The following is a 26,000-nucleotide window of genomic DNA, read 5'->3' on the forward strand; positions in this document are numbered from 1 at the left end:
TGGCTAAATCAATTATTACTACAATGGTTGCAAAGTAATAACTTTCAAACTCCCATCATTTCTCCTAGACATGTTAGTTGTTATTCTCCTGTAAGGAAGAACTCTCCCTTCTCCCTAATTTATTTATTCACACATATTTTTATTATCAGCATGAAACCTCAGATTTTTATTTCATTCAAAGGCTTGTAATCTTACATTATCATTATTTATTTTGATGCTCATATCTGCCCAGATCTGGCCAGTGGGAATCCTTTCAACCTGGCTCCTGTTCTTTTCTGACATGTGCCATCATTCTTTAAGACTACTTTATCCAACATAAGACATTCTGGCCTTGTTTTGCACATTCCCTGCTCCAGTCCTGGAATCAGCTATTTCACTAAACTGTTTTGGTTCTCTTTCATGGAGACTAGTATTTAGAAATCAGCATACAAAGTATGCTCATTGCTATTGAGGTATCATTGTTTTAGTTCCTCTCAGCATGCGGCCAACCAGGAAATCTACATATATGTATGAATGTATAGACACACACACACACACACCCCATGGGTACCAAATCCTCTAATTCCAATGCAATAACACAAGGTGCATTCTCATCTTTCTCCTTCTATATTGGTAAATCCCTTCTCTTAACAGTGAGAAACCTGGCTGCCATCATCTTCAATATATTGATTCATTTGCTCAGTCTTGCAATGTACAGAAAACAGTCTCAGAATTGCTAACGTAACACTGTGAAAAAATAATTTACTAACTTAACGATTTAATGGTTTTTTAAAATATACTTTTATACCTTACTTTCTTCATATGGTGGGGGAGAACTCCTAAAAATTTTTTAATACAATTAATGTTTATCTATGGTTTAAAAAAGTGAAAAACTTTAGAAATGAATAATTTATATTTATAGTAGAACTAAGGCTTTTGAAATTTTAGTCTTGAAATTTCATTTTAATGATTCAGAGTTATTATGTTGAAACTAAATTTATTTGGCTCTTACCCTGGCATCAGGATTATCATCAAATTGTGTTCTAATAAATGTATCAAAAGAATCCCAGTAGTTTTCAGTTAGATTTCCACCTAAAGACCATAAGTAACAGAACACGAAAGTCTGACACAGCACAGTGTTCAGTTTTGCTTGCTCCTGAAAGACCAAGGAGAAAGAATTTCAATATTTTATATATTAACATACAAAGAATCCTAAACCATAGTTCCCATCACAGCTCAGTGGTTAATGAACCTGACTAGTAACCATGAGGTTGCAGATTCAATCCCTGGTCTTGCTCAGTGGGTTAAGGATCCAGCGTTGCTGTGACCTGTGGTGTAGGTCACAGACGCGGCTCGGATCCCGAGTTGCTGTGGCTCTGGCATAGGCCAGCGGCTACAGCTCCAACTGTACTCCTAGCCTGGGAATCTCCATATGCCACGGGGGTGGCCCTAGAAAAGACAAAAAGACAAAAAAAAAAAAAAAAAAAAAAAAATCCTAAACTGCAAAGTCTAAAGACTGTTTTCTTTTGTTTAGACTTATGCATTTTTTGTTTCTTTTTATGGCTGCACCTGCAGCATATGGAAATTCCCAGGCTAGGGTCAAAGCAGAGCTATAGCTGTGGCCTAAGTCACGACCTGTGGCAATACCAGATCCTTACCCACTGAGAGAGGCCAGGGATCAAACCACATCCTCATGGACACTATGTCAGTTTCTTAACCTGCTGAGCTACAATGGGAACACCAAGACTCATACGTTTTCAAAAAGGCATAGTGCATGTTTCTTATATTTCATTCAATGCTTCACAGAGTGATGTTTTATGGTAGTCTCTATTTAAATACTCTGATGAGAAAAATGAATGACAAGGAACATGTAGGACATGTGGGAAAAAAAGCTCAAGGTTATCTTTCAACTATTATGTTTCTGCCTACATGAAGGTATTTAAATAGACACACATTGGGAATATGTTCTAGACTGTCAGGGACTTTAAATGGAGTAGAGGAGTAAACCATAGACTAAAATTCCTTCCAAAGCTGTGATTCTTTGAATCTATTCACAGTTATTAGTCCCCTAAATAGTAACTTGAAAATTAAATAATCATATGACAAAGTTTAGAGTTATTTGCAAAGCATCTATACAATAATCACATTTTCCTAGTTGTATACCAGTAAGAAAATTTCCTACCATTGCCAAATTAACTCCATCTTTCCCGAGCAGCAAAGACTCTAATAAGCAACAGAGTGTAGTAACTTTGCTGATGTCCACTTGTGGGATTGCTTGGGTGCATTTTTTATTGATAAAATTTAAACCATCATCAACATAGCGCTGGAAAAGATTCAATATATATTCTTGGGTTTCTTCGTTCAGCTGAAAATTAGATAAATAATATTTTAGCAGGACCAGATAAAATATATAATTCAGTTTAAAAAGGGTTGGTTCAAACATATAAATTGCAATATATTATGTGACTTTCATACTAAAGGGTATACGCATTATAAGATATGAAACAAGTTAAATTAAAGAAAAACCCTTCTATGACTTGGGAGGATCACATGGGGGAGAGTCTGGGTAGTTGAGAATGTCCTATATCTTGATCTGGTAATAGGTACATAGGTGTTTATTTTATAATCATTTGTGAAACTATCAAAAATATTTCATGCAGTCTTCTATACTGATGATATCTCTCACAAGTAAGAACAATGAAAAAGAAGACGTGTAAAAAGAAACACTTTAAATACCCACGTAAGGTAAAGAACTCGTGGCCAAAGATTTTTAAAAAAGAATGTTGCTCCTCTCACCACTTCTATTAACATTATACTGGAAGTCTGAGCTAATGCAATAAGACAATGAAAGGAAATAAAAAGTATACAGTTTGGGAAGAAAGAAAAAAAATGTCTTTGTTTACAGATGACTTGATTATATACACAGAAATTCCCTAAGAATGGACCCCAAATTCCTAGAAATAATAAGCAGTTATAGTAAAGTTATAGGATACAACGTTACTATACAAAAGTCAATTGGATTCTTATATATCGACAGTGAACAATTAGAATTTGAAATAAAAAATACAACATCACTTATATTAGCACCAAAAAAAATACCTGAGTATATTTCTAACAAAATATGTACAAGATCTAGATGAGGAAAACTATAAGATTCTTATACAAGAAATCAAGGAAGATCTAAGTAAATGAAGAGAGAGCTCATGTGCATGGACAGAAAGACCCATCACTGTGAAGATGTTAGCGATTCCTGATTTATCTACAGATTTGGTGCAATCTGAATCAAAACACCAGTAAGTAACTTTGTAGACATCAGCAAACTGAGTCTAAAGTTTAGACAAAGAGGGAAAAGACCCAGAATAGTCAACTCAGTATTGGAGAACAAAGCTGGGAGACTGACGCTACCCGACTTCAAGACTTACTTTAACACAACAATAATCAAGACAGACAGTGATACTGGCAAAAGAATAGGCAAATAGATGACTGGAACAAGATGGAGAGCCCAGAAATAGACTCACACAAATATAGTCAACTGATCTTTGACAAAGGAACAAAGGCGATCCAACAGAGAGGGTGCTGGAATGGCATTGGAAACAGACATCCACATGTTAAAAAAAAAAAAAAGGAATCTAGACATTGCTCTTACATCTTTCACAAAAATTAAATCAAAATGAATCATAAAACTAAATGTAAAATGCAAAACCATAAAACTTACAGATGATAACAGAGAAGAATACTTAAGTGACCTTAGGTTTGGAAATAAGTTTTTAAATATAAGCCCCAAAGCACAATCCATGAAAGAAAAATTGGTAAGTTAAAATTCACTAAAGTTAAAAACGTGTGTGCTGTGAAAGATGTTAAGAGAATGAAAAGAAGCCAGACTTGGAGAAAATATTTGCAAAACACACATCTGATTTTAAAAAAATTGTATGCAAAATATATAAAGAACTCTCAAAACTCAATAATGAATAAATAGACAACCCAATAAAAAGTAGGCAAAAGTTTGAACAGACACCTCATTAAAGAAGCTATATGGATGACAAATAAATACATGAAAAGATGCCCAACAGCAGGTATTAGAAAACTGCATTTTGCAAAACAATGAGATACCACTACTGACATATCAGAATGGCTAAAACCTAAAACACCACACCAGAAAACTCTGGCGAAGATAGGGAGCAACAAGAACGCTGGTGGAAAATAAAACGGCACAGTCACTCTGGAAAACACATCGGCAGTTTCTTATAAAGCTAACATAATTTTACCATATGACCCAGCAATCACAGTCATAGGTATTTATCCAAATGAGTTTGAAAGCTTACGTCTCCACAAAAATCTGCACATGAATGTTTATAGAAGTTTTATTCGCAAATGTCAAATCTTGGTCAATTTGAGATGTCTTTCAATAGGTGAAGAAATTTGGTAAATCCATACAATGGAGTATTATTAATGCCAAAGAGAAATGAGCTATGAAGCCACAGAAAGACATGGAGGAATCGTAAACACACATCTCTAAGTGAAAAAAGCCAATCTGAAAAGGCTACATACTGTATGATTTCACCTATATGACACTATGGAAAAGGCAAAATCATGGAGATAGTAGAACGATCAGTGGTTGCCAGGGGTTGGGAGAGGCTGGGGATGGATGCATAGGCAGAGCGCAGATTTTTAAGGCAGTGAAACTATTTTATATGATACTATAGTAGTGGATACATGATAGTATTCATTTGTCAAAATTCAAAGAATGAACAATAATGTAAACCATGGACTTTAGTTAATAAGAATGTATCAATACGGGATCATCAGTTTTAACAAATGTACCACACCAATGCAAAATGTTAATAAAAAAGCTATTTTTGGAGGCAAAGCTGTTTTTGGAGGAGAAAAAGTATAACTCTCTATACTTTGTTAAATTTTTCTATAAACCTATAACTGCTCTAAATAATAAAGTCTATTTTTTAAGAAGTGAATTCAGAAAGGTTTAAGATTTTATAGCAGCCCATGATAAAGTCAATTCTGAGAATTACTTTCTTTAATAAGGTACTCTGAGAAGAGACCACAATATTCTTAAAAGGGTGATGCCTGAGAACGAGGAAAACAACAGTTTTCTGATTCATCTTTGGAAGGGGAGGGTCAGAAAGAAGATGGCTTTCTTGGAGCGGAGGTTGAGATGAGATGGGGTGAAACACTTAAAAAGACTGCTTGTTAAGTTTAAGGTTAAGAGAAACCCTATTTTAGAATAGAGAGGGAACTGAATTGTTTTGAAGAATAATATAAAAGCTTTCCTTCACTTTGAGTGGAATGGTGCCTCAGGTTAGAGTGTGTCTTGGATAATGGACCTAAGATTGGGTGGGAGGTAAACTGATTTTCGCTTATTTCTGTCTTTCAGAAGTGTTAGCAGTTCACAAAATCTAAAAACAATGACAATGTCCGGATTTGAATGTTTTTTTTCTTCATTGTGCTTCCCTTTCATTATCTCAAGCCTTCTGCAAAGTCTTTTTTTTAATGCCCCAGCTTGTTCTGCCTTGTGTTTGGGGAAACTCAAGGGAATGTTTGTGTTTGTATTTGAGAGGAAACCAGTCTGGGGAGAAGCCAGGCAGGGTGGACAGGAACCACGTGACTCAGGCAGGCTGGCAGGGTGAGGCAGCACACAATGAGGACAGCTCTGGGGAGTAAATAACATTCCTGGAGGATTCCAAGAATTCTTAGGGAGAGGGCTAGGTCCAATGCTGGGATTTCATCAATCAAGTACTGTGAGGCCTAAACCAACTGCTATTTGGGCACTTGAGGGGAGGGTGAACCCACAGATGGAGACAGTGGGGAGTGTCCAGTTGCACTTACTTTTTTAGAAACACTCTTCATCCAGGTTTTAACATAAGGCATCCATTTGAGTTCTTCAGGATCCACAAATACCATCCCACACCTACTGACTGTTGCAGGCGAGGCAACCTTTAGATCTTGCACCTAAAATTGAAAAAAGTTGAAGAGGAAACAGTTAATATGACATTTCTTATCCCTCTAATTTCAATATTAATGAACTACACATTTGAAGTTTAAGTTAATACTGTAATGCTTTGTCTGGAAGAGAAGGGGGGAGCTCTAATAATTAGAAATGGAGAAAAATGTATATGTGTGTGTGTGTATATATACATATATATATATAATACCTCAGTATAGAAGGATATTGTCAAATCCTTATGGGAAGGCATTTTTTGGGGGGGGGGCGTCTTTTGTTTTCTTAGAGCCCCTGCGGCATATGGAGGTTCCCAGGCTAGGAGTCAAATAGGAGCTACAGCTGCCAGCCTACACCACAGCCATAGCAATGCCAGATTGGAGCTGTGTCTGCGACCTACACCACAGCTCACAGCAACGATGGATTCTTAACCTACTGAGTGAGGCCAGGGATGGAACCTGCAACCTCATGGTTCCTAGTCAGATTTGTTTCCACTGTGCCACAACGGGAACTCCATCTTTTTCATTCTTATATTCAATACCTAGCCTAATACCTAGGACAGAGTAGGCATTCAATTAATGTTTGATGAATGAACACAGCAGGGGGTGTATCCTCCATAATATTTTATAGTATTTGGTCCACATTCCTTTCCAATCCCTTCACCAAATATTCATACCATATAGGGATGATTTATTCACCTTAAATATAACAATTTTTTTTAACTTGGTAAGCATTTCAAATTGTCTGAAGTAATATATATATATATATATATATATATATTATATATACACACACACTACATCCAAAGGAAAAGAAATAAGTGCTAGGGAAGTCAGAATTTATTGTATTTCCTGTCTACAGAGAAACAGGAATATTTGAGATACCATGGTTGTCAGAATGGACAATCTATTATAAAAGGACAATTGGATAAATATTTAGGATGTAAACAATACACCATGGTAGGACTTACCAATAGTCAATGATACACCAGTAAGAGAAAAAATTAGTGATAGTATGCCAATTTACTAAACAACTTCACTCCACAGTGAGGAATATATATTTACCTCAAAAAGCATGTGGATCTGAGGTGTGAGTTTAATCCTCTCACTGTTAGCCAGGCAAAGCATCTTGTTATCATCCAAGACTGTATTCATATTCTCAATCCAAAGAGCATCCACTGGCCCATCACTGATGATCCATTTATGGTCTTCTGAAGTATCATTCACAGCCGCTCGAACACTTAGTGCCATCAAACCGTCTTTCCACTCCAAGGTTAGGTTATTAACTTCACCATATAATTCACCCATTGTAATTGATTTAGGGTTAAGAACATATGTTTTAACTGGTTGGTAAAAGGGATTGTCTACACCAAGTTTTCGCAAATTCCCTAGAGTTTCGGCCAGTATTCGGTAAACTGTGGTCTTGCCACCTCCTGTTGGCCCAACTAACATAACACCATGCCTTACTAGCATAGTTTCATAGAACTGTATCACTTTTTTAACCATACATGTCTCAGGCTGAAGATTTTGTCCATTCATGACATCTATAATTGTTGACTGCAATATACCATAATCGTGTTCTGGAATTTGGACTCCAGGAAAAAGGTCAGATATGATTCCACTGGGGGGAAAAAAATCAATTAGAAACCATTAGTCACTGATAGTTCCCCGGGTTTGTTATCATTAATTGATTAAACATTATCATGGGTCCTATTTTTCTCGTTAATTTTTCTTCTGAATAAGCAGTCCTATATTGTCCTATGTGTTATACTAGAATCTGTCATTTCTCTGATATTGTGTATGATTTTGTTTGTTTCCTGTATAGTAGACTGATGTTCTTAAAAGTATATTGGGAGCATTTTGAGGCAGGGAGTATTTGTTACATTTTTGTATTATTCACAGTACATGGCATGGTAACAGACATATAGAAAGTGACGAATTTATCAGTTTATTTTAAAAATTATATTTATATCTCAATTTTCCCCCAAAACATTTATGTGTGCATATAATGGTATATGAACATTCTGAAAAAATAAGATAGAAATAGAAAACTAATACAATATAGAAAAGGGAGCAAAGGAAGAATGGACTGTTTCTGTGGGAAGCAGTTAATATGGGATGGTTCTATGGGTAAAAAAAGAAGCTGAATTCCTACCTTATACTATATACACAAATATATTCGAGATGTAGTAAAGAACTTAACATAAAATGACAAGAAAAGTACAAGATGAGGAAGATCAAGATGGCAGAATAGGAGGATGCTGAGCTCACTTCCCTTCACGAACACATCATGAAGCTCAGATCTGGTGTTGCTGTGGCTGTGGCCTAGGCCTGCAGGTGCAGCTCCAGTTCAAACCCTAGCCCAGGAACTTCCATATGCTGCAGGTGCAGCTGTAAAAAAAAAATAAAAAATAAAAAAAAATAAAGAAAAAAAGAAAAAGAAAAAAGAAAATAATTTGAAATTGTTTGAAAATTTGAAAAGCAATACATGTGCCCCAATATTCATAGCAGCATTATTTAAAATAGCCAAAATATGGAAGCAACCTAAGTGTCCTTCAGTAGATGAATGGATCAAGAAGATGTGACATATATATACTTATATAAATGTATTATGAATATTACTCAGCCATAAAACGGAATTAAATTTATCATTTGCAACAATATGTTGGACCTCAGGTGGTATGTCGCTAAGTGAAATAAGTCAGACAGGGAAAGACAAATACTCTATGTTATCACTTATATGTGGAATCTTAAAAAAACCACACTAGTGAATATAACAGAAAAGAAGCAGACACAGACACAGAAAACAAAATAATGGGAGAAGGAAGGGGGTAGAGACAAGATAGGAGTAAAGAGTAAGAGGAACAAACTACTACGCATATAATAAATAAGCTACAAGGATATAATATATATCACAGGGAATATAGCCAGTATTTTATAATAACTTTTAATTGAAGTATAAACTATAAATATTGACTCATCATGCTGTACATCTGAAACTAATATAATATTGTAAATCAACTACAATTTAAAAAGAGCAATGAAAAAAGGTACTAGATGAAAATATAAAATGAATTTTGCAACACTGGTAAGAAATTGTCTAAGAAAGACAAAAAATTTATAACTGTGAGAAAATGTTGATAAAACGAAGAAATAAAAAGAAGCACAAATCACATGGAAACAATCCAAATGTCCATCGACAGATGATTGGATTCGGAAGATGTGGTATATATACACAATGGAATACTACTCAGCCATAAAAAAGGATGACATAATGCCATTTGCAGCAACATGGATGGAACTAGAGAATCTCATACTGAGTGAAATGAGCCAGAAAGACAAAGACAAATACCATATGATATCACTTATAACTGGAATCTAATATCCAGCACAAATGAACATCTCCTCAGAAAAGAAAATCATGGACTTGGAGAAGAGACTTGTGGTTGCCTGATGGGAGGGGGAGGGAGTGGGAGGGATCGGGAGCTTGGGCTTATCAGACACAACCTAGAATAGATTTATAAGGAGATCCTGCTGAATAGCATTGAGAACTATGTCTAGATACTCATGTCGCAACAGAAGAAAGGGTGGGGGAAAAAACTGTAACTGCAATGTATACATCTAAGGATGACCTGACCCCCTTGCTGTACAGTGGGAAAATAATAATAAAAAAAAAAAAAAAAGAAGCACAAATCAAACTTCTATAGCAAAAGGCTTTTGTTCTATAAAGAGTAAATGATACAGTTAGAGAAATATTTCCAATTTTTATACTAGATAAAGTTTGGGTTCTCACAAATTGATATGTAAAAGACAACAACTGAATAACTGACTTTTGGCTAATGAACGAAAGAAATGATGCTCAGTGATACTGATAATTTAATGCATATTAAAATGGGCTACTATGTTTGGTCTCTCTCTCTCTCTTTAAAACATATAAATGGGAATTTTCAGGAGTTCCCGTTGTGGCTCAGCAGTTAACAAATCTGAGTAGCATCCATGAGGACACAGGTTCGATCCCTGGCCTTGCTCAGTGGGTTAAGGATCTAGCATTGCCGTGAGCTGTGGTGTAGGTTGCAGATACAGCTTGGATCCCAAGTTGCTGTGGCTGTGGTGTAGGCTGGAAGCTACAGCTCCAATTTGACCCCTAGATTGGGAACCTCCATAAACTGCATTGTGGCCCTAAAAAGCACACACACACAAAAGAAATGGGAATTTTCATAAAACTGTTTATATATATATATATGTGTGTGTATATAAAACATACACATATACATCAAACGTGTTTGGAGGACATATTCCTAGGATCTAAGTGTCAAATGTCTATTACCTATGATCTAGGAATACTTCCTAGATGCTCACTTATAGATAAATGTGCAAACATAAATGTACAGGAATTTTCATACATTTGTTCTACCAAAAGTGAATAGACACAAGTTCTGGGAAACAGAGGATCTGATAGCAAAGGCAAAGGGAACCCCCAGCACGGTCATAAATGGACATCCCAGGACGACAGATGAGCACTGGGGGTGATGGGCAACCAGCGGAGATGAGAGAGAAGGACAGAAACCTCCAAAGAGACAGTTCAGGAGAACGTTCCATATGATTGAAGGTTGTTGATTTGCATTTTTTAGATTTACAGAATTTGAAAATGAACTAGTGATAGATTTACAGAAAAGTAGGTAAAGGAATAAAAAACAAAAACTAAGATAATAAATGCAGGGAAGAGTAAAAGCTAGATAATATCATAACAAGGGAAAGAGAGCTCAGATTGGGTAATGTTTATATCGCTATAATAAACTTTGGAAACCTGGATATTTAGCTCCAGTTATGCCTCGAAGACTAGACAGAGATGATGGGTGGGGGCGGGGGAGTGCATGTGCGTGTCCTCAGCTCTCTGTTCGTAACTTGAGATAACATCGCAAACTGAAAAATCATGAGATGGCATAAATGTGGCACTAAAAATGGAGGGAAATAGCAAAATGAAAGAAGGAGTACATGAATTGGAAAATGACTGCCTTTGGGACATGGACTTGGTAAAGGGCAGGTAACTTGTTTTTCATGAGAGTAATTTGGAACAGCATTTTAACTTGTAAAACTACATACATATATGACTTGGATAAACATACAATTAAATAAAAACAGTAGAAATAGATAAAAGCAATCACATTTTTGTTAAGGCCAAACCTGCTTCTTATGGGTCAGGAATTTCTAACCAATTCCTATAAATCATAATCTCTTAGGTCAGGAATTTGTAATCAAATGCTAATTTGCATAGCATGCAGCTTGGTGATCAATATTTTGAAAAAAAAATAAATGACTGTATTGATGCTAAAACTTTTGTATCTTTATTTAAAACTAGTATTTTTTACATTGCAGTAAGCCATGCACCTACAGCCAACTAATCTATGACAAAGGAGGCAAGAATATACAATGGAGAAAGGACAGTTTGTTCAATAAGTGGTGCTGGGAAAACTGGACAGCCACATGGAAAAGAATGAAATTAGAACACTCCCTAACACCATACACAAAAATCAACTCCAAGTGGATTAAAGACCTAGATATAAGACCAGACACTCTAAAACTCTTAGAGGAAAACATAGGCCAAACATTCGCCGACATAAACGACAGCAACGTCTTCTCAGATCCACCTCTTAGAGTAATGACAGTAAAAACAAAAATAAATAAATGGGACCTCATCAAAGTTAAAAGTTTCTGCACAGCAAAGGACACCCTAAACAAAACAAAAAGACAACCCACAGAATGGGAGAAAATCTTTGCAAATGATTCAACTGACAAGGGATTAATCTCCATTTTTTTTTTTTTTTTTTGTCTTTTTGTCTCTTTGCCGTTTCTTGGGCCGCTCCTGCGGCATATTGAGGTTCCCAGGCTAGGGGTCCAATCGGAGCTGTAGCCGCCAGCCTACACCAGAGCCACAGCAACACGGGATCCGAGCTGCATCTGCGGCCTACACCAGAGCTCATGGCAACACCAGATCCCCAACCCACAAGGTTGAGCAAGGCCAGGGATCGAACCCGCAACCTCACGGTTCCTAGTCCGACTCGTCAACCACTGTGCCATGACAGGAACTCCAATCTCTAAAATTTATAAACACCTTCTGCAGCTCCATACCAAAAAACCAAAAAACCCCATCAAAAACTGGGCAGAAGATCTAAACAGACAGTTCTCCAAAGAAGACATATAGATGGCCAAAAAACACATGAAAAGATGTGCAACATCACTCATTATTAGAGAAAAGCAAATCAAAACCATTCTGAGGTACCACCTTATACCAGCCAGAATGGCCATCATCCAAAAGTCTACAAACAATAATTGCTGGAGAGGGTGTGGAGAAAAAGGATCCCTAGTACACTGTTGGTGGGACTGTAAATTGGTGCAACCACTGTGGAAAACAGGATGGAGAGTCCTCAGAAAACTAAACATAGAACGACCATTTGATACAGCAATCCCACTCCTGGGCATCTACCCAGAGAAAACTACGACTTGCAAAGACACATGTACTCCGATGTTCATTGCAGCACTATCTACAATAGCCAAGACATGGAAACAACCTAAATGTCCATAGGCAGAGGAGTGGATCCAGAAGATGTGGTACATATACATGATGGAATATTACTCAGCCATTAAAAGGAATGAAATACCAGCATTCTTAGCAACATGGATGGACCTAGAAATTATCATGCTAAGTGAAGTCAGCCATACAGTGAGACACCAACATCAAATGCTTTCATTGACATGTGGAATCTGAAAAAAGGACAGACTGCACTTCTTTGCAGAGCATATGCTGACTCACAGACATTGAAAAACTTATGGTCTCTGGAGGAGATAGTTTGGGGGGTGGGGGGATGTGCTTGGGTTATGGGATGGAAATCCTATAAAATTGGATTGTTATGATCATTATACAACTACATATGTGATAAATTCATTTGAGTAATAATAAAAAAAGATAAAAAAATAAATTGCAGTAAGCATCTCTAGAAAAGATGGTACCTTGTTAGAGACAGACATATGTGAAGATAAGCTATCCTTTACCTCCACAGAGTAGCCATGCTTTATCTGTAACATAGAGAAATTTACCTGAATAGAATAGCATCATCTGTCAGGAATTTTGGCAAGTTAGAGTCTCGTAAAGCTCTTATCAACACCACATCTTCACTGAGGTTTGGGTTCTCTCTTTTTAAAGACCTGAATTTAAAGGAATAATTCAGATGACAGTGAGAGAACATAATATCGCATGTGATTCTCCAAACCTGTGGGTCTGGGATTCTGCTTGCAAAAAGCTGTGGAGGGCACCCCATTGCAGATTCCTGCAGGAAGGAGGGGACCAATTTCCCTCACATGCCCAGCATCCATCTCCAAGAGAGGACATGGACAAGTCAGGCACAGGCTACACAGCCTCAAGGAGAACGACGCCTAGAGGACAATGACAAGTGACATTTTCTCACACTCCCCCCCATCAATCCAGGCTTTATCCAGTGTGAATTCACAGTTGAAAACACCATGGTGATTCACATCTCTGTGACTTTCTTTTCTCTCAGTCCAGAATGCTCTGCTTTGCTCTTTTGCTGGCTCATATTTCTCTATCAAAATCCAGGTCAGTCATTCCTTTCTTTTCTTTTTTTTTTTTTTTTTTGTCTTTTGTCTCTCTTTTTTGTTGTTGTTGTTGTTGTCATTGTTGCTATTTCTTGGGCCGCTCCTGCGGCATATGGAGGTTCCCAGGCTAGGGGTCCAATCGGAGCTGTAGCCACCGGCCTACACCAGAGCCACAGCAACGCGGGATCCGAGCCGCGTCTGCGACCTACACCACAGCTCACGGCAACGCCGGATCGTTAACCCACTGAGCAAGGGCAGGGACCGAACCCGCAACCTCATGGTTCCTAGTCGGATTCGTTAACCACTGCGCCACGACAGGAACTCCAGTCATTCCTTTCTCTAGAAAATCCCTCATCCCCACCTTTCAACCCCTGGGCATAGCCCCATCATTGCCCTCACACATTACATGACTGCTCTTTTGTCTGTCTCACCCCTGGGCTGTGGCTGTGTTCTCCGACTATAAGTGTGTTTGCACTCCTTAGCACCCCTCTTCCTGCAATGGCAGTTTTGTAAAGAGGAGAACACTGCTTCTGGGCAGTTGAAAGAAGGAACAGTGGGTGGAACGGTGGGGAGATCTGTGCAGAACCAGGACTAGAGGAGTCAGGCAGAAGAGGCTTTGTGGGTATAGAGCCTGAGCCAGTGACTCAAGCCCCAAGAGGAAGGACTAGACAGAAGCCTGGACAAGCTGGGGATTCTGGAAGTAGAGGTGTCCAGAGGTCCTAAGGAGAGAGGCTGGGCCTGAAAAGAGGAAAGACTCTTGCTTTACTAGAAAAGAAATCTCAACCTCAGACCATACTATGAAGACAGAGGTGGGGTCTGGGACATAAGCTTGAACTGAAGAATGAAATTGAAGTTTCTCTGAATGTTTTGGTCTTGGTCAGGCCACACGTATAACTTAATTAGTGTATATACATAATAAACTGTCTGCCTTATAAGTCTAGTCATCCTAGCTGATGGTGGTAAAGTCTTTTGTACAGTAAAACCCCACATATGTGATGAATTCAGAGGAAGCACATTATCCAAAGCCTTGTGGGGACTCAGGTTTGGTCTGGGGGAAGCCATGTTGGTTCTCACAGTGGGGCAAACCATCGTGGGGTGATGAGAGATGCCCCATTTCACTGTGGCAGGTGGGGAGGTGTAAGGTAAGATTGATGGCAATGGTGCCAGCTAATGTTTATTAATCGCCTACTGTGTCAAGAGCCATCTGTGAATCACTCATAACATGCGTTTGGTGACCTGGTTTGGAAGTTGACTCCTGCCCACTTGGGTTTCTTACCCAGCCATGACCAGCACAGACTTTACGGCCCTCATGCCAAAGTCATAGTGATCCTGCTGCGAGAGCTGCTCACTGCAAAGCTTATACATCTGAGTCATTTTTCTTGCTAATATTTTACTGGATTCAAATCCTTCAGAATACAGAATTACCTAGAATGGAAATATATAAAGCAATGCTTATTATATCACACTTGTAACAATCTATCACCATAACACCAATGTATTCAAAATCCACTTTAGGGGAGTTCCCGCCATGGCACAGGGGAAACGAATCCAACTAGGAACCATGAGGTTGCGGGTTCGAGCCCTGGCCTCGCTCAGTGGGTTAAGGATCCGGTGTTGCCGTGAGCTGTGGTGTAGGTCACAGATGCGGCTCAGATCCCACGTTGCTGTGGCTCTGGTGTAGGCTGGCAGCTACAGCTCTGATTTGACCCACAGCCTGGGAACCTCTATATGCCGCGAGCATGGCCCTCAAAAGACAAAAAGACCAAAAAAAAAAAAAAAAATCCACTTTAGATCTTATACCTCTCCAAGTTGTCATACCCTTTAACAAAGAAATGTAAAGATTAGAGGGAAGAGGGTTTTGTGCCACGAGGTGAAAGGTAGGCTATACAGGGACACTCTGAGCACTGCGTCTGCTTGATTTACATAGATAAGATGTAGTTGTGGTGACATTTGGTCCAAGGGACAGCAAAGCCCACTGTGAAAATGTTCACATAGTGGAGGCTGGATGGTGCTGTAAAGTGTAAGTTCAGAAGCAAAACTGGAGCTTCCCTGATGGGACAGTGACAGTGATGTGCTCCCTTTAGGCTCTCTGGGATTCCAGGGGAGCTACGCAAAGTTTTACACTCTCTCCCCTGCCCTAGGAGGTACCTTGTCTCTGACGAGTTTCTGCATCTTTGGTTTGGATAAGCCAATGAGGACAGTGAAGGTGGGTGTGGACCCTTCTCTCAATCTATAATCTATTCAAATCGCTGCAGTTGTCCTCAGAATCAAGATTTAAGATGACACGTGGATTCCTTACTGGTGCCTATTTTGTTCATTGCTCTGTCATCACCTATTAGCCCAGTGCTCTGTGCACTGCAGGTGATTAAAAATACTTCCTGATGACAGACCCAAGTCATTCAATTGGGAACGACAATAGGAATAGTATTGGATTTTTAAATTTCTTTAGTTAAGGATACAAATGAACTTATTTGCAGAATAGAAACTGACTTACAGACTTTGAAAAACTTATGGTCACCAAAGGGGGCAGGTTGGGGGGAGAGAGGGGTGGACTGGGGGTTTGGGATGGAAATGTTCTAAAATCACACTGTGATGACAGTTGCACAATTATAAATATGATAAAATTTATTGGAAAAACGCTCCTCAATCAATTATTGAGTAAAATACCAGGACAAACATGAGATGGGAACACGATGTTAGACTAAGTTCTAAACCTGATTTTCTTCCTACCAGCTCTGGACAATAAGCAAGTCAGTGACTGGCCCTGTCCACAGAGGTTCTGGAGTGAAGACATCACCTGCCTTTACTACCCACCACCCACCCCACCCACAGAGGGCGCTGGGGGGCTCATGAGATGCTAGAGACATTATACTAATAAAAGCTGTAATTTTTCTAATGATAGGATTTGACATGGTCTATTCTAGTCTTAGGTCATTCCTTCTTCATTTGGAGGAATATTTTAAATTAGCTGTTATCACATAAGGAATTTATTAGCTGCAGGAGTAACACGTGCTTTCTGAGGGTTCTGTTCTCAAATGGGTGGTGCCCCTTGCCAAAGGGCTGTGCTGGGCACAGGGGCTTTCTAGAGTCCTGAAAACATCCTGTATCTTGGTCATGATGATCACGCAGGTGAATACACATGTAAGAATTCACTCAGTTGTATGCTTACAATCTGGGAAATTTACTATATAAATTACACCTCAGTAAAAAGTGTCAAGAAAAATACATGTAAAATTTAAATACACTGGTTCTTAGCTAATATGAAGAAACAAAAAGTAGTTTAAATTGAAAGATTCCTAGAGAGATACAGAGGAACAAAGACAATCATAAATAATTAATTTATTCATGATTACTAATTTTTGACTTAGCTGATATGGACTAGAAACCATTTCATGCCCTCCATCATAGGGATTAGTGTTGTTTCTAACTCAACATTCCTTGACTCTAATGAAAAATAATGCACCAAGAAAGGTGACATTAATACAAAATAAAATATTTTATTTTACTTTATCTTTTTATTTTTGCTTTTCTGGGCCATACCTGCAGCATATGGAAGCTCCTGGGCTTCAAACTGGAGTTGCAGCTGCCAGCCTATGTCACAGCCCTAGCAACACCAGATCTGAGACGCATTTGCAACCTCTGCCACAGCTTGTGACAAGACCAGATCCTTAACCCCCTGAGAAAGGCCAGGGATTGAACCCACATCCTCATGGATACTAGTCAAGTTTGTAACCCACTGAGCCACTATGAGAACTCCCTAATACAGTATTTTTAGAACGAAGCTAGACATTTTAATTCCTAGATATGAACTGATAAACCCAAGTGAACTAATTAATTAAACTCATTGATTCATTCCAGTGTTAGGGGGTTACTGGATTCCAGATACCATTCTGCACATTAGGGGCATAGCGGTTATAACACATACACACATGGGTAGGCACACATACACACACACACACAAAAAAAACATTCTATTATTGATAATGATCGTATTTACACTTGAGGAAACAATACTACATAACCTTGGCCAGGGTGCATTCACAAAGGAAGCTTCCCATCATAATATAATCAAAAAGCAAATAAAAGAAACAAACTTGAAGTTTTGCTGCTTTATTATGTGAAGCTCACCTCTGCAATCAGCGCATAATTTGGAACCATCATTGCAAAGGGTCTAAACAGGGCTTTCAAATTATCTGGCAATTCGGTTCTGCCTGCATATCCAGGATTCATTGTGATGAAGGCTGCACAGGTCATAACCAACTTTATTTCCCGCCCCTCAAACATGAATCTAGAAAGCTGTTGAAAGGAAAGAGAAAATATAAGTTAACACTTCTCCAAACATTTGTAAATTCTTCCTCATAGTGATGACTTAAGTACAAAACTTGTGTCATGTGCTTTCAAGCAAATACTACTGAATCCTGCTGTTGGAATGCTTTCCTTTCTGATTCTGTCCTACCCACTCAGTCTCTTTTGGGCTAAAATATTTCCTGCTCCCTGCTTTCCTACCCCTGCCTTGGCCCAACTACCTCTTCCTTCTGTAATCTAGGCCTCAACATCTTTTGCTGAGACTCCTCAATTCAGCTGAGGTTTAACAGCCACTAAACCTTCACCACCACCCCTTTTTGGTGTCCCCAAGAAGTCGAATCTGATCTTAGTCCTTAGGTGGTTAAGGTCCCACTGGTAGTGTCATTGGAATTACCTTTCACTTTTATTCAACAGCAAATGCTTGTTAAGTACCTGTTGCAAGTGGGCAGTGGGCTAGGCACGGATATGGAAAGTTGAAGGGGAGCCCTTGAGAAGCTCCTGGGTTTGCTGTGTGGAGTCAGGTCTGGCACTGTGACCATGCAGAGCACTAGATAGTGGAGGTGTGTGCAAAGCCTGGAGGGAGAAAATCTCATAGGAGGAGCAGGGAGCCCACCTGGCACCTAGAGAATGAAGAGTGCATTTCATGCAGATGATCAAGGCAGCCATTCCAATCCAAGGGAGCAGGAACCAGAAACAGATTGTATGTTCAGGGACTGACCAGCTATTCACTTTGCTAAAGGATAGAGTTCTAGGAGGAAAGTGTAAGTAGGCTGGGGCCTGAGCATCACAAATCTTGCATACTAGGCTAATTAATTTAGGTTTTGTTCCATGGGTGGAGAGGAGCAGAGAATTTTAATTAAAAAATTTTTTTAATTTTATGATTTTTTTCCATTATAGTTGATTTACAGTGTCAATTTCTACTGTACTGCAAAGTGACCCAGTCATACATACATACATACATATATATATTCTTTTTCTCACATTATCCTCCATCATGTTCCATCACAGGTGACTGGATACAGTTCCCTGGGCTACACAGTAGGATCTTATTGCTTATCCACTCCAAATGCAATAGTTTGCATCTAGAGAATTTTGAGCAGAGGGATAGGACCAAAGATGGCATTGGAGAAGTTAGACAAAGCACAGACAGGGGGATCAGGAAGGAATTGCTTTTGGGAGATAATGAGAGCCAGAGTCAGGGAGTTCTCAGACAACTGCCCAGGGCCTTACCTTTGCAGCTTTGGCATTTCTGATGGTAATGAGTTGCTGTGCAATGACTGACAACACTTCTATGTCAATTCGATTAAATTCATCAAAGCAGCACCAGGCCCCTGACTGTGCCAGACCACTGAAGAAACGCCCCATCATCTGAAATCAAAATAATACCATTTAACTCTGCACTGCAGAGTTGAACTCCTTCAAAAGTTAAATTTTGAGCTGAAATATGAACAAGAAAAGTGGTGGTATCTGCAAACAACCAATAATTTTATGTGAATCCTGGGTGACGTTAGAAGTTAACACCTTTCTGTAAGAGGAAATATCTTTTTGCCTCTCTCTAAATGATTTAAAGCTAATTTTTATTTTAAAATAAAATGACAATCTGATCAATTTTCCTACTTTGTCATAACCTCCGTTCATCTATGTAAATACTTCAGAGGTTCTCAAAGAAAACGAAAACATAGACACACTTAGTGACCTATGAAAACCTTAAAAAACTTTACTAATGGAAGATTTTCTTGCCTTTACAAGGTCCTACAAATGGCAGATAACATACAGAAACCACTGAGCATAAGCACAGAGTAAAGAGGGCTCTTGAAGCTGGCAGCGCTGACCTTCTCTGACCAAGCTAAAACCCAAGGACTGCCTTATAGAGCAAGGGACATATTAGGATATTATCTTTGGGACATATTAGGATCTTTAGTGATATTTAGCCTATGGATGTCGACTATAGGCATGCTGTAGGGAGATCATAAGATATGGGAGAATAAAATAAAAAGATCACTGGAACTCATCCATAGTATAAAAAAGGGGGGGGTGTTATTTCTTATTGCAATAAGGGAGACCACACGCCATGGGGAAGCATGGGATAGCTCAGTAAAAGAACTTTAGGAGGACTTGTTATAGAAAAGTCTGGGGAAGGTTCAGTGAAGTGGGTTTTGCTCTATGTATTAGTTTCCCAGGGCTATTGTAACAAATTACCATAAACTGGGTGGCTTAAAACAACAGAAGTTTATTCTTGCATAGTTCTGGAGTCTATAAGTCTGAAATTAAGGTGTTGGCAGAGCTATATTCACTCTGAAGGTTCTAGGGGCGCATTTTTGCTTATGGCTTCATAGCTTTTCATGTTTGTAGCCAACCCCTAGTGTTCCTTGGTTTGCTTCCTGTGTATTTTCACATGGTCTCCTTTCTTGTGTATCTATGTCTGAATGTCCTTCTTCTTATCAATACACTAGTTGTTTGATTAGGGGTTCATCCAGGTCCAGGATGACCTCACCTTAGCTGGGTTACATCTGCGAAGACTCTCTTTCCAAATCAGGTCACATTCACAGGTATCAGCCAATAGAAACTGAACATATCTTTTTAGGCGACACCACAACACTCTAAATTTGTATTGGCAGAAAGCAGGGGCAATTCCATGATGGGTATCATAATATATCATAATAGCATCTATCTAGAGTGTGGCTCAAGGTGTTGGTAAGACTGCAGCAGTTACTCAGGTTAGTCGAGGAAGGATATTCGGTTATTTTTGTGGTTTGGACAGAGTTCTTGTTTGTGTCTGTCTTCAGATATGATTATGGTGTGGTTTTTTTGTCTCCCTGCATCATGGACACAAAGTGACCGGTCTGATGTTGGTGGTCTGTGAAACTGTGTTCAACCGGAGAAGGAGAGTCAGTTTGAACCAGGCCAGCTCTCAGCTGAGAGCAGTCAGGGGCTAATCTTCCCCCTTTCTTAAAAGGAACTAATTATGCAGCAAAAACTGATTGACCGTTAAAGATAATTTTTGGAGATATTTATGCCACTTTGATGTTTTATACTTTTTTTGTCTTTTTAGGGCTGCACCCACGGCATATGGAGGTTCCCAGGCTAGGGGTCGAATTGGAGCCACAGCTGCCAGCCTGCACCACAACCACAGCAACGCCAGATCTGAGCTGTGCCTGCAACCTACACCACAGCTCATGGCAATGCCGGATCCTTAACCCACTGAGTGAGGCCAGGGATCGAACCCCCATCCTTATGGTTCCTAGTCGGATTAATTTCCACTGCACCACGACGGGAAGTCCCGATGTTTTATACTTTTAAAAAAGGTTTTGTATTGCAGTATTTCAAACATACCTAAGAGGTAAAAGAAGGTATATGATACTCAGCTTAATGATTATCAATATTCTGCCTTTTTAAAAAAATTCTACTAACACTTTATGTTGTTGTTGTAGTATTTTCAAACAAGTCCCAGACATCATTAGTATTTCCCCATAAATCTCTAATGTGTAAGAACATTAAAAACAAAACACCAAACCAATACTATTAACATATTAAAACAAAACCAAGCAATTCCTTAATGTTATCTAATACCAGTCCACGTTCAATTTTCCCCAATTCTCCTTTTACAGTTGGTTTATTTACATAAGGATGCAAACAAGATCCAAACATTTCATTTGGTTAATTCTGAATCTCTTTAAATCTATAGCAGTTCCATGCATCCTTTCCCTTTATGCACTTTTAAAAAAAGGTCTATAGGTTATTTTCCCTATGAATTTTCTTGCATTCCATATTGGGTTGATTGTATTCTTCTGGTATTAATATATTTCTCTATTTTATATACTTCTTTAAAAAATTTTTTTTGCTTTTTAGGGCCACACCCATGGCACATGGAAGTTCTCAGGCTAGGGGTCGAATCGGAGCTACAGCTGCCGGCCTACTCCACAGCCACAGCAACACAGGATCCGAGCTGCCTTTGTGACCTATACCACAGCTGACAACGACACTGGATCCCCAACCCACTGAGTGAGGCCAGGGATTGAACCTGCATTTTCATGGATACTAGTTGGATTTGTTTCTGCTGCACCATGATGGGAACTCCCTATCTTATATACTTCTTGAAAATTGTATTTAAATCTAGAGACTTAATTTTTATTTATTTATTTATTTTTGGGTCTTTTTGTTGTTTCTAGGGCTGCACTCACAGCATATGGAGGTTTCCAGGCTAGGGGTCCAATCGGAGCTGTAGCTGCCAGCTTATGCCAGAGCCATAGCAACGCAGGATCTGAGCCACGTCTGCAACCTATACCATAGCTCACAGCAACGCCAGATCTTTAACCCACTGAGCAAGGCCAGGGATCGTACCCCCAACTTCATGGTTCCTAGTCGGATTCGTTAACCACTGAGCCACGACAGGAACTCCATAGAGACTTAATTAGACTCATTGAGGTTTAAATACTTTTGGACAAGAGCAATTCAGACTGCATACCATAGCAGGAGATGCATATTTCCTTGGCTATCTCACATTCAGGGAAGTGTTGATTGACCAATGGATAATTAGACTGATCCAGCCATTACAAACGTTACAATTACCTTTTTCATGTGGTTTTGAAAATGGTGATGACTGTCAGATCTAGTGATTTTTTATAGTTTGCAAATTAGAACATTCTCTAACACCATACACAAAAATAAACTCAAAGACCTAAATGTAAGGCCAGATACTATAAAACTTCTAAAGGAAAAATAGCAATTTCTTTCTTTTTTTTTTTTTTGTCTTTTGTCTTTTCGTTGTTGTTGTTGTTGTTGCTATTTCTTGGGCCGCGCCCGCGGCATATGGAGGTTCCCAGGCTAGGGGTCCAATCGGAGCTGTAGCCACCGGCCTACACCAGAGCCACAGCAACGCGGGATCCGAGCCGCGTCTGCAACCTACACCACAGCTCACGGCAACGCCGGATGGTTAACCCACTGAGCAAGGGCAGGGACCGAACCCGCAACCTCATGGTTCCTAGTTGGATTCGTTAACCACTGCGCCACGACGGGAACTCCAGAAAAATAGCAATTTCTAATGTTATCATCCTGCATGTATTAGCTATTATTCTTCTATAAAGAATTTTCCTCATCGACATCTTTAAAAATTGAGGTATAGTTGATTTACAACATTACATTACTTTCAGGTGTACAATATAGCGATTCAGTATTTTTACAGATTAAACTCCACTTATAGTTATTATAAAATATTGGCTATATTCCCTGTGTTGTACAAAGTATTCTTGTGACTTATTTACTTTATGCCTCTTAATCCCCTACCCCTCTTATGTCTTTCCCTCTTCCCTTTCCCCACTGGTAACTACTAGTTTGTTTGTTATAATTTGTTCTCTGTATCTGTGAGTCTGCTTCTTCTTTTTTTTTTTTTTTTTGTCTTTTTAGCTATTTCTTGGGCCGATCCCGCAGCATATGGAGGTTCCCAGGCTAGGGGTCGAATCAGAGATGGAGCCACCGGCCTACGCCAGAGCCACAGCAACGTGGGATCCAAGCCACGTCTGCAACCTACACCACAGCTCACGGCAACGCCGGATCCTTAACCCACTGAGCAAGGGCAGGGACTGAACCTGCAACCTCATGGTTCCTAGTCGGATTCGTTAATCACTGTGCCACGACAGGAACTCCTTTTTTTTTTTTTTTTTTTTTTTTTTTTTTTTTTTTTTTTTAGTTTGCTTCTTTTTTGTTATATTCTCTGGTTTATTTTTTTAGATTCCATATGTAAATGATAACAGAGTATTTGCCTTTTTAATTTACTAAACACAATACCCTCCAGGTCCACCCATGTTGTTGCAAATGGCAAGATCATTCGTTTGTATGGCTGAGTAATACTGCTCAGAAGAAAATGTGGGAGATTTTATATATGTATATGTGCACGTGCACACACGTGTGTGTGTATATGTATGTATGTATATATGTATCCATACATCTTCTTTATCCATACATCTGTTGATGGACACTTAGGTTGCTTCCATATCTTGGCAATTGCAAATAATGCTGCTATGAATATTGGGGTACGTTCATCTTTTCATTTTCTTCACATAGATACCCAGGACTGGAATTGCCAGATCTTATGGCAGTTCTATTTCTAGTATTTTGAGGAACCTCCTTGTTTTCCATAGTGGTTGCACCAATTTACATTCCTACCAAGAGCGTACAAGGGCTCCCTTTTCTGTACATCCTCACCAACTTTTTTTTTTTGTGGTCTTTTTGATAATAACCATTCTCACAAGTGGGGGTTGATCTCACTGTGGTTTAGGCTTGCATTTCGCTGATGATTAATGACATTGAGCATGTTTTCATGAGCCTGTTGGCTATCTGTATGTTTTCCTTGGAAAAATGTCTATTTGGACCTTGTGCCTATTTTTTTAATCAAGTGCTGACTCTCCTCCTTTGCTCTATTTATTCCTTTGCTCTATTTATTCCTTTGCCCCTACTAATTTCCCATGCTTGCGACCCCACCCCCCATTTTCTCCTTCTTTTATTGTGTCATGTTGCAGATAGAGAAAACCACACAGAACACTTAATGTTAGTGTTCAGATGCTGGGACTGTACCTTGTAGTCCAGCCCATCAGAGCAGTTAAAGACCACACACTGGATGGCAAGAGCCTTTGCAAGGTCTTTGGTAGTCTCGGTTTTCCCAGTGCCAGCAGGACCAGCTGGCGCACCTCCCAGGTCGAGCTGCAAAGCCCCCATGAGGCAAAGGTAGCAGCGATCCTAGAGAAAAGGATAAATGGTCATTATTGAAGGAAACTGACTCTGGCCACCAATGTATAAGTCCTTTCCTTTCTATAGCAGAGGGGTCATTATTTTTTTATGAAAGGTTCTATAGAAGTGGGAGTATCCTAAAAAATCCAGGCACATAATGAGATAATACAAATATCTGCTTCCCAAAGACGCATTCATGGCAAATCCTTTCCAGGGTTGATGTTAGATGGAAACTTTTCAGGACTATTTTGATTTTCAAAAAGCAGTCTTACGTCAACATGCATCTAAATGTTCGGTAACTTACCGTGAGAGGAGTGATAACTAATCTTGGGCATGCACCCAAATACTCATAGCCATAAGTGTACTGAGAGAGCGCCATCCTCGCCACACAGTTGTCCACGTCTATATCCCAATAATAGCGCAGCTGTCTCTGCCAGTCAAAGGATTCAACTGCCTCTACCTTCGTAAATGATAACAATGATACACATATTAGATGCACTCATTTCAGAAAGAAATATATGTTTTTATTTAAAAGAAATAGGTACCTTGGCTTGAACAAGTTCAGTGACTATGTCTCTGGCATGTACGTCAATAGTAATTAAGGCAGTTATGATGTTCCTGTGTAGTTTAGGAAGACTGCCTCGGACTATAGCAGCCAGGGCATTTAATCTCTACAGATTAAAAAAAAAAAAGAATTTGTAGTAATTAATTTTCAAAAGTCAGCTTACATGTATATCTTTTTACTATTAAATTTGGAATAGACATTTGCCAAAACTATCTATAAAATTAGCTATAAAACTAGAAAGTTTAGGCAAATGTCTATTCCAATTTTCCGCAGATCTATAATTCTGTGACCAAACAGGACAACAGTTTAACTTTTTAAATTTCTGTAAGATTTCTGTGGAGTATTATCTTTATCCCTATTTTATGTTAGAGGAAACTGAGGGTCAAGACGGTAAGTAAATTGATGGCAGTCACAGTTATAAAGTGGCAAAAATGAGACTTGAGTAGACATTTGCCTTGAGGAAAGCCCAGGCTCTTAACCACCATGTGATAATGTTTCTAGAGAAGATTGTTCTCCCTAAAAATTAAAGGTGATTAAAGTAGTGCTCCTCATTTTCAAATATATATATTTTTTGATAATCAGAAATCCTGAGCATTTTAGCCAAGCCAATGACTGATTAAGTGAAAGCATTTTTCTTTTCTTTTCTTTCTCTTTTTTTTTTTTTTTTTTTTTTTTTTGGCCTTTTAGGGCCGCAGCTGTGGCATACAGAAGTTCCAGGCTAGGGATCAAATCAGAGCTGCAGCTGCTGGCCTACATCATAGCCACAGCAACGTGGGATCCGAACTATGTCTGTGACCTACACCACAGCTCATGGCAATGCCAGATCCCCAACCCACTGAGCAAGGCCAAGGATCAAACCTGCATC

The 26,000-nt window shown here is 39.0% G+C and overlaps 1 protein-coding gene and 1 long non-coding RNA gene across 15 annotated transcripts in view; both read right to left on the minus strand.

The window, feature by feature from the left end:
• Positions 1-26,000, minus strand: part of LOC146404708 (uncharacterized) — a 618,617-nt gene that overhangs the window by 304,071 nt on the left and 288,546 nt on the right. The window lies entirely within an intron of this gene.
• DNAH6 (dynein axonemal heavy chain 6) overlaps positions 1-26,000 on the minus strand; it is a 255,439-nt gene that overhangs the window by 130,950 nt on the left and 98,489 nt on the right. For all 13 annotated transcript variants that reach the window (XR_014841541.1, XR_014841540.1, XR_014841539.1 and 10 more), the window contains 11 exons: positions 25,116-25,241; positions 24,875-25,030; positions 24,418-24,579; positions 19,078-19,215; positions 17,671-17,838; positions 14,819-14,967; positions 13,027-13,134; positions 6,997-7,552; positions 5,821-5,943; positions 2,162-2,344; positions 992-1,135 (listed from right to left, as the gene is read on the minus strand). Coding sequence is in view for 9 of the 13 variants with exons in the window: in XM_021087308.2 (XP_020942967.2) it covers positions 992-1,135; positions 2,162-2,344; positions 5,821-5,943; positions 6,997-7,552; positions 13,027-13,134; positions 14,819-14,967; positions 17,671-17,838; positions 19,078-19,215; positions 24,418-24,579; positions 24,875-25,030; positions 25,116-25,241 (2,013 nt within the window). In the remaining 4 variants the exon portion in view is untranslated. The remainder of the gene's footprint in view (positions 1-991; positions 1,136-2,161; positions 2,345-5,820; positions 5,944-6,996; positions 7,553-13,026; positions 13,135-14,818; positions 14,968-17,670; positions 17,839-19,077; positions 19,216-24,417; positions 24,580-24,874; positions 25,031-25,115; positions 25,242-26,000) is intronic.

This window comes from Sus scrofa, chromosome 3, assembly GCF_054392235.1.
Source record: "Sus scrofa isolate SSC_HxYL_T2T_F1_AM1 chromosome 3, Sscrofa_HxYL_maternal_Yorkshire_Landrace_v2.0, whole genome shotgun sequence".
Taxonomy (NCBI): domain Eukaryota; kingdom Metazoa; phylum Chordata; class Mammalia; order Artiodactyla; family Suidae; genus Sus; species Sus scrofa.